Source organism: Ursus americanus, chromosome X (assembly GCF_024610735.1).
Source record: "Ursus americanus isolate L20-20 chromosome X, mUrsAme1.1.p, whole genome shotgun sequence".
In the NCBI taxonomy this organism is placed as follows: domain Eukaryota; kingdom Metazoa; phylum Chordata; class Mammalia; order Carnivora; family Ursidae; genus Ursus; species Ursus americanus.
In genome coordinates, this window is record NC_142164.1 from 69,659,366 (window position 1) to 69,673,292 (window position 13,927).

The following is a 13,927-nucleotide window of genomic DNA, read 5'->3' on the forward strand; positions in this document are numbered from 1 at the left end:
TCAGAAATATATATATTATATATTATATATAAATATATGTATTTTTCAGATATAGATATATATATGGTTATATATATACACATATATATACATATATATATATATATATACAGTATTATGAAAAATTGTAAATCAACAAATTGGATAACCTAGATTAAATGGACAGTCCTAGAATAGAAAACCTACCAAGACTAAAGCATAAAGAAATAGAAAATCTGAATCTTATTGTAACTGGCAAGGAGGTTTTTAAAATTTTTTTTTATTTTTACTTTATTACAGTGTAGTTAACTTACAGTGTTATGTTAGTTTCAGGTGTACAATATAGTGATTCAACATTTCCATACAACATCTGGAGCTCATCACAAGGAACCCCATCCTTAATCCCCATCACTTATTTCACCCACCCACCCCCATCAACCTCCCCTCTGGTAACTGTCAGTTGGTATTCTTATAGTTAAGAGTCTGTCTTGTGGTTTGCCTCTCTCTCTCTCTTTTCCTTTTCTTTTGCTCATTTGTTTTATTTAATTCCACATATGAGTGAAATCACATGGTATTTCTCTTTCTTTGACTGGCTTTTTTCATTTAGAATTATTCTCTCTAGCTCCAACCATGTTGGCGCAAATGGCAAGATTTCATTCTTTTTTTCTCGCTGAATAATATGTCGTGTGTGTGTGTGTGTGTGTACCATCTCTTCAACTGATGGACACTTGGGCTGCTTCTGTATATAGTTTGCTGCTATAAACTTACAGGTCTGTGTATCCCTTTGAATTAGTGGTGTTGTATTTTTGGGTAGATATCCAGTAGTGGGATTACTGGATTGTTGGGTAGTTCTATTTATAACTTTTTGAGGAAAATCAATATTATCTTTCACAGTGGCTGCATCACTTTGAATTCCCACCAATGGTGCAAAAGGGGTCCCTTTTCTTGAAATCCTCATCAACACTTGTTGCTTCTTGTGTTGTTGATTTCAGCCATTCTGACAGGCGTGAAGTGTTACCTCATGTAGTTTTGATTTCTTTTGCCTGATGATGAGAGATGTTGAGCATCTTTTCATGTGTCTGTTTGTCATCTGGATTTCTTCTTTGGAGAAATGTCTATTCATTTCTTCTGCCCATTTTTTATTGAATTATTTAGGGTTTTTTTTTGAGTGTTGACTTGTATAAGTTCTTTTTTTTTTCTTTTTAAAGATTTTATTTATTTATTTGACAGAGAGAGACAGTGAGAGAGGGAACACAATCAAGAGGAGTATGAGAGGGAGAAGAAGCCTTCCCGCTGAGCAGGGAGCCCAATGTGGGGCTTGATCCCAGGACCCTGGGATCATGACCTGAGCCGAAGGCAGACACTTAATGGCTGAGCCACCCAGGTGCCCTGAGTTGTATAAGTTTTTTATATATTTTGGATACTAACTCTTTATTGGATAAGTTATTTCCAAATTTCTTCTCCCATTCTGTAGGTTGCCTTTTAGTTTTGTTGACTGTTTGCTTCATTGTGATGAAGAAGCTTTTTATTCTGATGTATTCCCAATAGTTTATTTTGCTTTTATCTCTCCTGTCTGAGGAGACATATCTAGAAAGAAGTTGCTACAGGCAATGTCAAAGGGGTTACTTCCCATATTCTCCTCTAGGATTTTTATGGTTTTAGGCCTCACATTTAAGTCTTTAATCCAGTTCGAATTTATTTTTGTGTATGGTGTAAGAAAGTGGTCTGGTTCCTCTTTTGCATGTAGCTGATGTTTTGCTAACACCATTTGTTGAAGAGACTCTCTTTTTCAATGAGGACAGTCTTTTAAACAAATGGTGCTGTGAAAACTGGATTTCTACATGCAAAAGAATGAAGCGGGACTCCTACTTAATACCATATACAAAAATTAACTCAAAATAGGTTAAAGACCTGGAGAGAGGAGGAGTTCAGATGGCAGAAGAGTAGGGGACCCTAAGGTTGTCTAGCCCCTGGAATTCAGCTACATAGTTATCAAATCATTCTGAACACCTGCAAAATCAATCAGAGATCTGAGAAAAGAAATACTGCAATTCTGCTAATATAAAAGCAACCACTTTTGGTAAAATAGGAGGCGTGGAGACATGAATCTGGGGTGATATTTTGGAGGAGATGGCAGCAGGGCAGGAGCCAGCTTAAGGAGGCTAAACCAAAGTATTATAAGCAGAAGAGTGCAAAATTGGAACTTTGAAAGTCTGCTGTAGTGGGCGACATCCCTGGCTTAAAGGTGCTCAAGTGGCAAAGTGGGGTGGAATCCTAGGTGGGACAGTGCCGTCTCTGGATCCTCAGGGTCACAAGAAGAATGTGAGTGTGGCAGAATTCCCAGGTATCAGGGTGGGGAAGCTGGCTGAAAACGAGGAGTCTTGGCTCCAGCTTTCGGCTTGGTGTTGCCGTAAACTGTGAACTGCCGCATGGTGGTGCAATTGTTCTCCTGGCAGGGGCCCAGGAAAAGGCAGAAGTGCAGAGAGAGCCCCTCCCTCCCCTGGGAGGAACACGTGGATCTGCACAGAAAAAGCCCATAAAATTTGGATAGTTGAAACTCAGTTGCATGCCTCAGATAAGAACACTCAGTCACAGGCTGGGTGAACACAGAGTTCAGACAGAAACCAGGGAGACAAGAGTGATTGTTTCTTTGTGAGTGCTCACGGGGCACAGACTTTCAGCTCTGGGGCTAGAGAGTGGGGCACCAGCATTTTCATTCCACCCATCTGTGCTGTAAGCCTTCAGGGAGCAAAACAGCACCACACAGTGGAATCTGGAGCCTCTTACACCGAGCCAGGCCCCCTGGCAAAGGAGGCACATTTCCACAACTGCAAGGACACCTGAGAATCAGCTCAACAGGCACTTCCCCCAGAAGACCCGCAGGAACAACTGCCTAGCACCAACTTTACAGATCACAGAGAACTAAGAACTTTAGCTCTCATGGAAAACAGTATAAAGCATTTGTGGTTTTTTAAAAAATTCTTAATTTTTTCAGGTTTTTTTAACTATTACCTAATTTTCAATCCTTTTTTATTATTATATAGAGAGATAGATAGATACATGGGTTTTGGTTTTTGTTCATTGTATTTTATTTTATTTTTGTATATATATGTTTTTCTTTCTTTCTTATTTTGAAATCTAGTTCCTTTTAACAAGCAGACCAAAATACACCCAAGATCTATTTTTTTTGTTTTGTTTTGTTCTATTCTGTTTCTTGTTTGATTTTCTCTTACTTTGTTTTGTTTTTGTTTTTTTTCCATGTTTTTTTTTCTCTCGGTTGTTGTTGCTACTGCTGTCTTTTCTCTCTGTCTTCTTATTCTTTTTTGGACATAATGATGAAATGAAGAAATTCACCCCAAAAGGAAGAACAAGAGGTAGTACTCACTAAAGGGATTTAATCAATACAGATATAAGTAAGATGTCTGAACTAGAATTTAAAACAATGATTATAGGGGCATCTGGGTGGTTTAGTTGGTTAAGCATAAACACCTCGATATATAATAGTGAAACTTGCAAATGTCAGAGATAAAGAGAAAATCTGGAAAGTAGCTCAGGACAAGAGATTCTTAATCTACAAGGGTAAACGCATAAGGCTGGCAGTAGACCTGTCCAGAGAGACCTGCCAGGCCAGAAAGACTAGCATGATATATTCAGCATGCTAAATGGGAAAAAATATGCAGCCAAGAATACTTTATCCAGGAAGACTGTCATTCAGAATAGAAGGAGATATAAAGAATTGCCAGGAAAAAATAAATAAGTAAAGGAATTTGTGAACACTAAACCAGCCCTGCAAGAAATATTAACTGGGATCCTTTGAGTGAAGAGACAGCTCAAAAGTAACAAAGACCAGAAAGGAACAGAGACAATCTACAGAAACAGCAACTTTACATGTAATATAATAGTACTACATTCATATCTTTCAATAATTACTCTGAATGTAAATGGACTGAATGCTCCAATCAAAAGACATAGGGAGGGGTGCCTGGGTGGCTCAGTCAGTTAAGCATCTACCTTCAGCTCATGTCATGATCTCAGGGTCCCGGGATCGAGCCCCATGTTGGGTTCCCTACTCAGTGGGGAGTCTGCTTCTCCCTTTCCTTCTGCCCCTCCCTCTGCTCATGCACGTTTTCTCTCTCTTTCTCTCTCTCTCAAATAAATAAATAATCTTAAAAAAAGAGGGTATCTGACTGGATTAAAAAAAGAAGACTAAGGAGAAGACCCATCAATATACTGGCTATAAGAGACTCATTTTAGACCCAAAGACATCTCCATATTGAAAGTGAGAGGGTGGAGAAACACTTATCATACTAATAGACATCAAAAGAAAGCTGGAGTAACAGTCCCTATATCAGACAAACTAGATTTCAAGCTAGACTATAATAAGAGATGAAGGAGGACATTATATCATAATAAAAGGGTCTACTCAACAATTGTAAATATTGATGCCCCCAAATTGGGAACACCCAAATATATAAAACAATGAGATACATAAAGGAACTCATTGATTGTAGTACAATAATTGTAGGGGACTTGAACACCCTACTTACATAAATGGATAGATCATGTAAGCAGAAAATCAACAAGGAAACAAAGGCTTTGAATGACACACTGGACCAGATGGGCTTAACAAATATATTCAAAGCATTTCATTCTAAATAAGCAGAATACACATTCTTCTCTACGTCACACAGAAAATTTTCCAGAGAACATCATATACTGAGTCACAAATCAGGTTTCAACCAGTACAAAAAAATTGAGATTATACGGTGCATACTTTCAGACCACAATGCTTTAAAACTTGAAGTTAACCACAAGAAAAAATTTAGAAGGAACACAAATACATGAAGGTTAAAGAGCATCTTACTAAAGAATGAATGGGTCAACTAGGAAATTTAAAAAGAATTTAAAAAACACATAGAAGCAAATGAAAATGAAAATGTGATAGTTCAGAAACATTAGGCTGCAGCAAAGGTGGTCCTAAGAGGTAAGTATGTAGCAATACAGGCCTTTCTCAAGAAACAAGAAAATTCTCAAATACACAACCTAAACTTACACCTAAAGGATCTGGAAAGAGAACAGCAAATAAAGCCTAAATCCAGCAGGAGAAGGGAAATAATAAAGATTAGAGCAGGAATCAATGATATAGAAATAAAAATAACAGAACAATTCAATGAGACTAGGAGATGGTTCTCTGAAAGAATTAATAAGATTGATAAATCCCTAACCAGTCATATCAAAAAGAAAAGAAAAAAGATCCAAATAAAAAAAATCATGATTGAAAGAGGAGAGATCACAACCAACACTGAAGAAATACAATTATAAGAGAATATTATGAGCAATTATATGCCAACAAATTAGGCAATCTGAATAAATGGATACATTCATAGAAACATATAAACTACCAAATTGAAACAGGAAGAAATAGAAAATCTGAACAGACCCAGAACCAGCAAAGAAATTGAATTGGTAATCAGGGGTGCCTGTATGGCTCAGTCAGTTAAGCGTCTGCATTCAGCTCCTGTGATCAAGCCCCATACTGGGCTCTCTGCTTGGTGAGGAGCCTGCTTCTCCCTCTTCCTCAGCCGGCTGCTCTGCCTACTTGTACCTTCTCTCTCTCTCTCTCTCTCTCTGTCAAATAAATAAATAAAAATCTTTATAAAAATTGAATAAGTAATCAAAAATCTCCCAACAAACAAGAGTCCAGAGCTGGATGATCTCCCAGTGGAATTTTACCAAACACATAAAGAATCAATGCCTATTCTTTTTTTTTTTAAAGAGTTTATTTATTTATTTGACAGAGATAGAGACAACCAGCGAGAGAGGGAACACAAGCAGGGGGAGTGGGAGAGGAAGAAGCAGGCCCATAGTGGAGGAGCCTGATGTGGGGCTCGATCCCAGAACACTGGGATCACGCCCTGAGCCGAAGGCAGACTCTTTAACCGCTGTGCCACCCAGGTGCCCCTAATGCCTATTCTTTTGAAACTGATTTTTAAAAAAATAGAAATGAAAGGAAAACTTGAACTCATTCTACTTGATCCAAAAACCAGACAAAGACTCCCACCAAAAAGGAGAATTATAGACCAATATTCCCAATAAACATGGATGGAAAAATTCTCACTAAGATACTAGCTAATAGGATCCAACACTATATTAAAAGGATTATTCACCAGGAATAAGTGGGATTTATTGCTTGGCTGCAATGGTGGTTCATCATCCACGAATCAATGTGATACACCACATTAACAGAAGAAAGGAGAGGAACAATATGATCCTCTCAATAGATTCAGAAAGACCATTTGACAAAATACAACATCCTTTCTTGATAAAAACTCTCCACAGTGTAGGGATAGAAGGAACATACCTCAATATCATAAAAGCCATCTATGAAAAACCCACAGCAAATATCATCCCCAACAGGGAAAAACTGAGAACTTTTCCCCTGAGGTCAGGAACATGACAGGGATGTCCACTCTTACCACTTTTGTTCAACATGATACTGGAAGTCCTAGCCTCAGCAATTAGACAACAAAAAGAAATAAAAGGCATCTGAATTGACAAAGAAGAAGTCAAACTTTCACCCTTCACAGACAATAAGATACTCTACGTAGAAAACCCAAAAAAAACTCCACCCCAAAATTGTTAGAACTGATACAGAAATTCAGTAAGGTTACAGGATATAAAATCAGTGGACAGAAGTCAGTTGCATTTCTATACACTATCAATGAGACAGAAGAAAGAAAAATGAAGGAATTGATCCAATTTCAAATTACACCAAAACCCCTAAGATACCTAGAAATAAACCTAACCAAAGAGGTAAAGGATCTGTGCTCTGAAAACTATAGAACACTTATGAAAGAAATTGAGAAAGACACAAAGAAATGGAAAAACATTCCATGCTCATGGACTGGAAGACCAAATATTATTAAAATGTCTATGCTGCCCAAAGGAATCTACACATTCAATGCAATCCCCATGAAAATACCATCAGCATTTTTCATAAAGCTGGAACAAACAATCCTAAAATTTGTATGGAACCAGGAAAGACCGTGAAGAGCCAAAGGAATGTTGAAAAAGAAAACCAAAGCTGGTAGCATCGCAATTCCTGACTTCAAGCTGTATAACAAAGCTGTTATCATTAAGGCAGTATGGTACTGGCATAACAACAGACATATAGATCAATGGAACAAAATAGAGCCAGAGAAGGACCCTCAACTCTATGGTCAACTTATCTTCAACAAAGTAGGAAGGAATATGCAATAGGGAAAAGACAGTCTCTTCAACAAATGGTGTTGGGAAAATTGGACAGCCACATGCAGAAGAACGAAACTGGACCACTTTCTTACACCATACACAAAAATAAACTCAAAATGGATGAAAGATCTAAATGTGAGATATAGGAATGTATCAAAATTCTAGAGGAGAACACAAGCAACCTCTTTAACTTTGGCCATAGCAACTTCTTTCAAAGACATGTTTCCAAAGACAAGAGAAACAAAAGCAAAAATGAACTACTGAGACCTCATCAAAATAAACAGCTTTTGCACAGCAAAGGAAGCAGTCAACAAAACTAAAAGGCAACCTACTGAATGGAGGAGGATATTTACAAATGTTTTATCAAATAAAGGGCTAGTACCCAAAGTCTATAAAGAACTTATCAAACTCAACACCCTAAAACCAAAAGATCCAGTTAAGAAATGGGTAGAAGACATGAACAGACGTTTCTCCAAAGAAGACATACAAATGGACAACAAACACATGAAAAATTTCTCAATAACACTTGGCATCAGGGAAATGCAAATCAGAACTACAAGGAGATACCATGTCACACCAGTCAGAATGGTTAAAATGAGCAACTCAGGAAACAACAGATTTTGGTGAGGATGTGGAGAAAGGGAAACCCTCTTACACTTTTGGTGGGAATGCAAATGGGTACAGCCCCTCTGGAAAACAGTATGGCAGTTCCTCAAGAAGTTAAAAATAGAGCTGCCCTACAACCCAGTATTTGCACTTCTAGGTATTTATCCAAAAGACACAGACATAGTGATTCAAAGGGGCATGTGCATCCTAACGTTCATAGCAGCAAGTCCACAATAGCCAAAATATGGAAAGAGCCCAGATGTCCATCAACAGATGAATGGATAAAGAAGAAGTGATATATATATATATATATATATATATATATATATATATATATATATATATATATATAATGGAATACTACTCAGCTATCAAAAAGAATGAAATCTTGTCATTTGCAACAATGTGGGTTGGACTACAGGGTATTATACTAAACGAAATAAGCCAGTCAGAGAAAGACAAACACCATATGATTTCAGTCATATGTGGAATTTAAGAAACAAAACAGATGAACATAGTGGAAGGGAAGGAAATTAAACTAAGACAAGAACAGTGAGGGAGGCATACCATAAGAGACTCAACTTTAGGAAAGAAATTGAGGTTTGCTGGAGGGGAGGTGGATGGGGGAATGGGATGATTGAGTGATGGGCATTAGGGCGAGCACTTGAAGTAATGAGCATTCTATGTTATATGCAATTGATGAATCACTAAATTCTACCTCTGAAATTAATAAAACAGAATATATATTAAACTGAATTTAAATAAAAAATTAAAAATAGATTAAAGACCTAAATTTAAGATCTAAACTATACAACTCTGATAAGAATACATATGGCAAAATCTTCCCAACATTTGCTTTGGCAGTGATTTCTTGGATATGACAGCAGACACACAGGTAATAAGAGAAAAATGTAGACATAATGGACTTCATTATTTTTAAATTGTGCATCAAAATACACTATAAAGAAAGTTAAAAGGCCACTCACAAAATGAGAGAAAATATTTGTAATTCATAACTCTGATAGGGGATCAATATCCTGAATATATAGGGAACTCCTAAAACTCAGCAACAAAAATTATACAACTCAATTAAAGATGGGCAAATGACTTAAATAGACATTTCTCCAAAGAATACACAGATGACCAATTGGTACTTCGAAGAATGTTCAACATCAGTAATTATTACAGAAATGCAAATCAAAAGTACAATGAGATACCTCTTCACACCTATTAGGATGGCTATTATCAAACAAAAACAAAACAATACAAAACAAAACAGAAAACAAGCATTGGCAAAGATGTGGAGAAATTGTCACTCTTCTGCACTGTTGGTGAAAATATAAAATGGTGCCTGCACCATGAAAAACAGTATGGTGGTTCCTTAGAAAATTAAAATAGAATTACCATATGACCCAGAATTTCCACTTCTGTGCATATACTGAAAAGTATCCAAAGCATGTGTCAAAGACATATTATACACCCATATTCATAGCAGCATTATTCCCCAAAGCTAAAATGTGGAAGCAACCCAAGTGTCCACTGATGGATGAGTGGATAAGCAAAATATTATATACATGCAATGGAATATTATTTAGCCATGAACAAGACTGAAATCTTGTGATTTGCACTAACATGGATGGAGCTGAAGAGTATAATGCAAAATGAAATAAGTCTATCAGACAAAGACAAATACCATATGATTTCCCTCATATGTGGAATGTAAGAAAAAAACAAAGGAGCAAAAGAAAGAGAGAGAGAGACAAACCAAGAAATAGACTCTTAACTACAGAGAACAAACTGATGGTTACCAGGGGGGAGTGGATGGGTGGTTGGAGTACATAAGTGATGGGGATTAAGGAGGGCACTTGTCTTGATAAGCACCAGGTGAAGTATAGAATTGTTTAATCACTATTGTACACCTGAGACTAATATAATGCTGTATGTTATTGGAATATAACACTGTATGTTATCGGAATTAAAATTTAAAAGCTTAATAAAAATAAAGGCATGGGAATGATAGATGTCAAGTAAAGAAAGAAGGAAACTATGTACATGCCGCAGTATAGATGAATCTTGAAGACATTATGCTAAGTGAAATCAGCTGGTCACAGAAAGAAAAATATTGTATGATTCCTCTTATATGAGATACATAGAGTAGTCAAAATCATAGAGACAGAAAGTTGAATGGTTATTGCCAGGAGTTAGGGGGAGGGAAGAATGAAAAGTTATTGTTTAATGGGTATAGAGTTTCAGTTTTATAAGATGGAAAGAGTTGTGAAGATGGAATCCATTGTGAAGATGGATGTTGGTGATAGTTACACAACATTACAAATGTATTTAATACCACTAGAATGTACACTTAAAATGGTTGAGATGGTAAATTTTATGTTATGTGTATTTTACCCCAATAAAATTATTGAAGAATAAAAGACTGAGACTAATCCTGGACACCAGCTAACGATAGCTTCTTAATCACTGCCCACCCTCTTTCCCAAAGTGGTTTTCTGCTCTTCATATATTCATGTCCAGCAAATGTAAGGCTTATTGTCCACGTTCAGATCTCCTAGAATCAACTGTCACACACTTATCCCCAGAACATGGTCAATTACATTGCTTTCATTACCAAAGTTTTCTTCCATCTAATCTATTTTACTTCCTAGCTCTACCAAGTGGCTAAACCACACCGAAATTTGCTATATCATTTCAACACTGTGCTTTACCCAAATCTGTGCAGCTGAATACCTTATCCAAGACCAGGCTTTAAACCTTGTACTGCATCCCTCAACATAGCAAGCATGCCTGCATGTAATGTCAATTTGTTCCTGGCCTCATATTGCCAAGAACCTGGACAGTCTTACTGCTTTAAATAGCTCTTCAGAAATACACTTACAGAAGCACTTCTAAAAGTGTGACCTATATAACAGTGCTACCAAAAGATGTTCGTTAATAAAAGGCTCAGTAATTAAGTATGATAAATTCTACATACTCTAGTCCCATCTTGGATATTTTTGATGGACAAAAATAAATACAAAGCTCTGAGAAGCCCTGCAGCAAAGAATACTATTTGACCACATTTAACCTAGTGTTTAGCAAACACGTTCAGACTCATAGCTTTTTTCACCAAACACTTATCCCTTGGAACTCAGTTTGAGAGATGCTTGTTTCAAGTGTACCTCTGAGGTACCTCCAGGCTCTAGTTTCTAAGTCTTCCCCAGTTCTCAGGTTCCAGTCAATGCATTTCATAAGTTAAGGATTCCTCACCCAGGATTCCGAGATGCTTATTTTCTTCCAGCTGCACCTTTTCCTGGAATGTCTCATCTTGGAAGGCTTCAAATCGGACTTTCCAGTAAGTGCCCCCAATCCTACTGGAACTCTTCTGGAAGAATTTATCTGAGCCACTGACATATCGAAAAGACAAATGTCACATGACTTAATTATGTATCAAATATATCCCCATCTCACCCTTGGTCTCATCAAGTTATGAATACTTATATTTAGGAAGAACCTCAGAGATCATCCCAGTTCAATTCCACCCAGTGAAGGTGTCTCCTTTGATAACACCACTAATAAGTAATACACTACTTCTGCCCACTTGAGTCTTTCAAAAGTCAGGGGACTTAGTTTCAGAGAAAGCAATCCCTCTTACTGTTGGATAGTTTTAATGGTTGAAGTTCTTTTTTTATAGTAGGCTAAACTCTTCTCTTGTAAGTTTCAGATAATGGGACCAGTTCTGCCCTCTGAAGTTAAATAGCCTTACATCTGTCCTAATCATCCTCAGATACTCAAGATCCTTTCCTACCTTAATAAAAAATATTCTGCATTTTGGGTCACCTGGGTGGCTCAGTCAATTAAGTGACTGACTTTGGCTCAGGTCATGATCTCAGGGTCCTGGGACTGAGCCCCATGTTGGGCTCCGCACTCAGCAGGGAGTCTGCTTCTCCCTCTCCCTCTGTCCCTCCTCCTGCTTGTGCTCTCTATCTCTCTCAAATAAATAAAATCTTTAAAAAATATTCTTCATTTCAAAATGAAGGCCCACTAACTTAGCAAGAACAGTTGGAGATTCTAGAAGCTATGCTGAGACCCAAGTTCCCATTTTCTTATGGTTTCTGCAGATTCATTCCATTATTTCTTACTGGAAGGATAAACATGATGTGTGCCCTAGAATATTTCTCCCAAAACTCCCCTAGTCATTCACTAAGTATCTCTTCTGTAAAAGACCTGGAATCACTGATAGCCCAGTGAGTCAGTATAACTTAAAGCCTAGCATCTGAACAGGGAACTAACCTTCTGCCCTGTTTTGCCTACATCTGAGTAATGGATGAGGCAGGAGAATTTGGAGAAATTCCTCCAAAAGGATGAGAATAGAATGGCTATAAGGCAGGTTGCTCCTGCTTTTCTATATTTCTCAGAGTGCTTTTACACTCCTGCTCAAATGCCTCAGATTATAGAAAAGAAAGAAAGGGACAATGAGGTAAACAATGAGTAAAATAAAGAAGAGTTGGATAAATGTCATTTCAACTGTTCTGGTTTCTTTTGGGTCTTATTTTCTTAATGCAGCCTGGGATCATAGCAGAAACAATCTCAAACTCTGCTTGAATCCTTTGCTGAGAATGTGACAAAACCCTACAAAAAGCTTTGTAGATTCCCAAGAGCAAGCTCTCCAGGGGACCATAAGAATTTGGCTAACAGTTGTGTCATGTAATTCCAGCCAATGATTGTAACCTCCAAGAGAAGTGAGAGATTTCTGAGAGGGAGTAATAGGTGTTGAGCTGGGCCCACAATCTGGGGGAGAAGAAGCTAAGGGAGGAGAAGCTGGGGGAGGAGGCTCACCGCCTCTTACCTGCCTGGTTCCCTCAAATTCTTCCCAGTACTCCCATCATGCCCCATCGGGCCGTAGTCCCATAGAATCTCATGGGCTTCAATGAAGTACTGCCGAACTTTGCCTGTGAGTTGGTTCATAGGAGGGGTCATGGAGCAAGAGTTGACCTTGTAGAGTGCTTGCATGCCATCTGGAGGAAGAACATCATGGCTAGCTCCATTCCACCCAACAGGTCTTATAGCCAGATGACCCACTTTCCTCCTTCCAATGTTTTTCCCTCCCACCTTTCACTAGGCCACTTTCTCTCATTCCTCAAGAACCTGGCTGGAAGAAAAGGAGCCTATGTGGGAATTCAAATACCTTCACCTGCTAACCACAATTGACTCATTTACCAGATCCTCATTTCTGCTTCTGCAAAAGGCTTACACTGTAGCAACATCACAGAGTTTGAAGTCAGAATACTTGAGTTCCAGTCTAATTCTTACCACTCTCTGTAGGACTTTCTGCCACTCACTTTCTAGAGTTGAACTTTAACCCATGTTTTGTAAATGAAGGGAATAGGGATGTCTATCACACTGGGCTGGTGGAAGCATTGCGTTCTAAAAAGAGCGAGTAAGGAAAAAAAAAGAGAGAGGAGTAAATTACATGTAAAGTGAGAAGTTCCCCAAAGAATGGAACATCTTCTCTACATGGAGAAGAAGCTGCAGACTTGAGAATGTCAGGAAAATTTGAATTCCAAATAGTATCTCCAAATGTGGAAAAATTTACATTGAGGCATAGTGATAATGGATGATACTGCCTTATATTTGCTTGGCAACTTTTAGCGGTCATTCAAGTATACTATCACATTTGAAACTCACATCATCCCAAGGAAATCTGAAATTCATAAATTAGAAATTTGAGGTAAGAAAAAGGAGGGAAATATAATATTAATTTTTGTTGAATATGTATTACATGCCAAGCATTGTGGCAGGTGCTTTCCTATGTACATTCCTTCAATCCTCATAACCATCATGTGAAACAGGCTTCTAATGTCCCATTTTGCAGATGAAGGAAACCAAGGATCAGAAAGGTTAATTAACTTGCCCAAGATTAAACAGCTAGTCAGTGGTGAAGCTGAGACTTAATCTCCTATCTTTTAACTGCAAATTTTTATGTTCATTTTTTTCTTTCAGAGAAGTTATATGAATTACCAAAGTTAATTAAACAATTTGTAGAACAAAGATTTGAATTCAGGCTTATCTAGCTGGCCCTAAGGCCCATACTTGTTTC

The 13,927-nt window shown here is 37.7% G+C and overlaps 1 protein-coding gene across 8 annotated transcripts in view; it reads right to left on the reverse strand.

Annotated features, from left to right (window-relative positions):
- HEPH (hephaestin) overlaps window positions 1-13,927 on the reverse strand; it is a 94,722-nt gene that overhangs the window by 62,508 nt on the left and 18,287 nt on the right. For all 8 annotated transcript variants that reach the window (XM_087860399.1, XM_087860400.1, XM_087860395.1 and 5 more), the window contains 2 exons: window positions 12,677-12,845; window positions 11,098-11,234 (listed from right to left, as the gene is read on the reverse strand). In XM_087860399.1, the coding sequence (XP_087716525.1) occupies window positions 11,098-11,234; window positions 12,677-12,845 (306 nt within the window). The remainder of the gene's footprint in view (window positions 1-11,097; window positions 11,235-12,676; window positions 12,846-13,927) is intronic.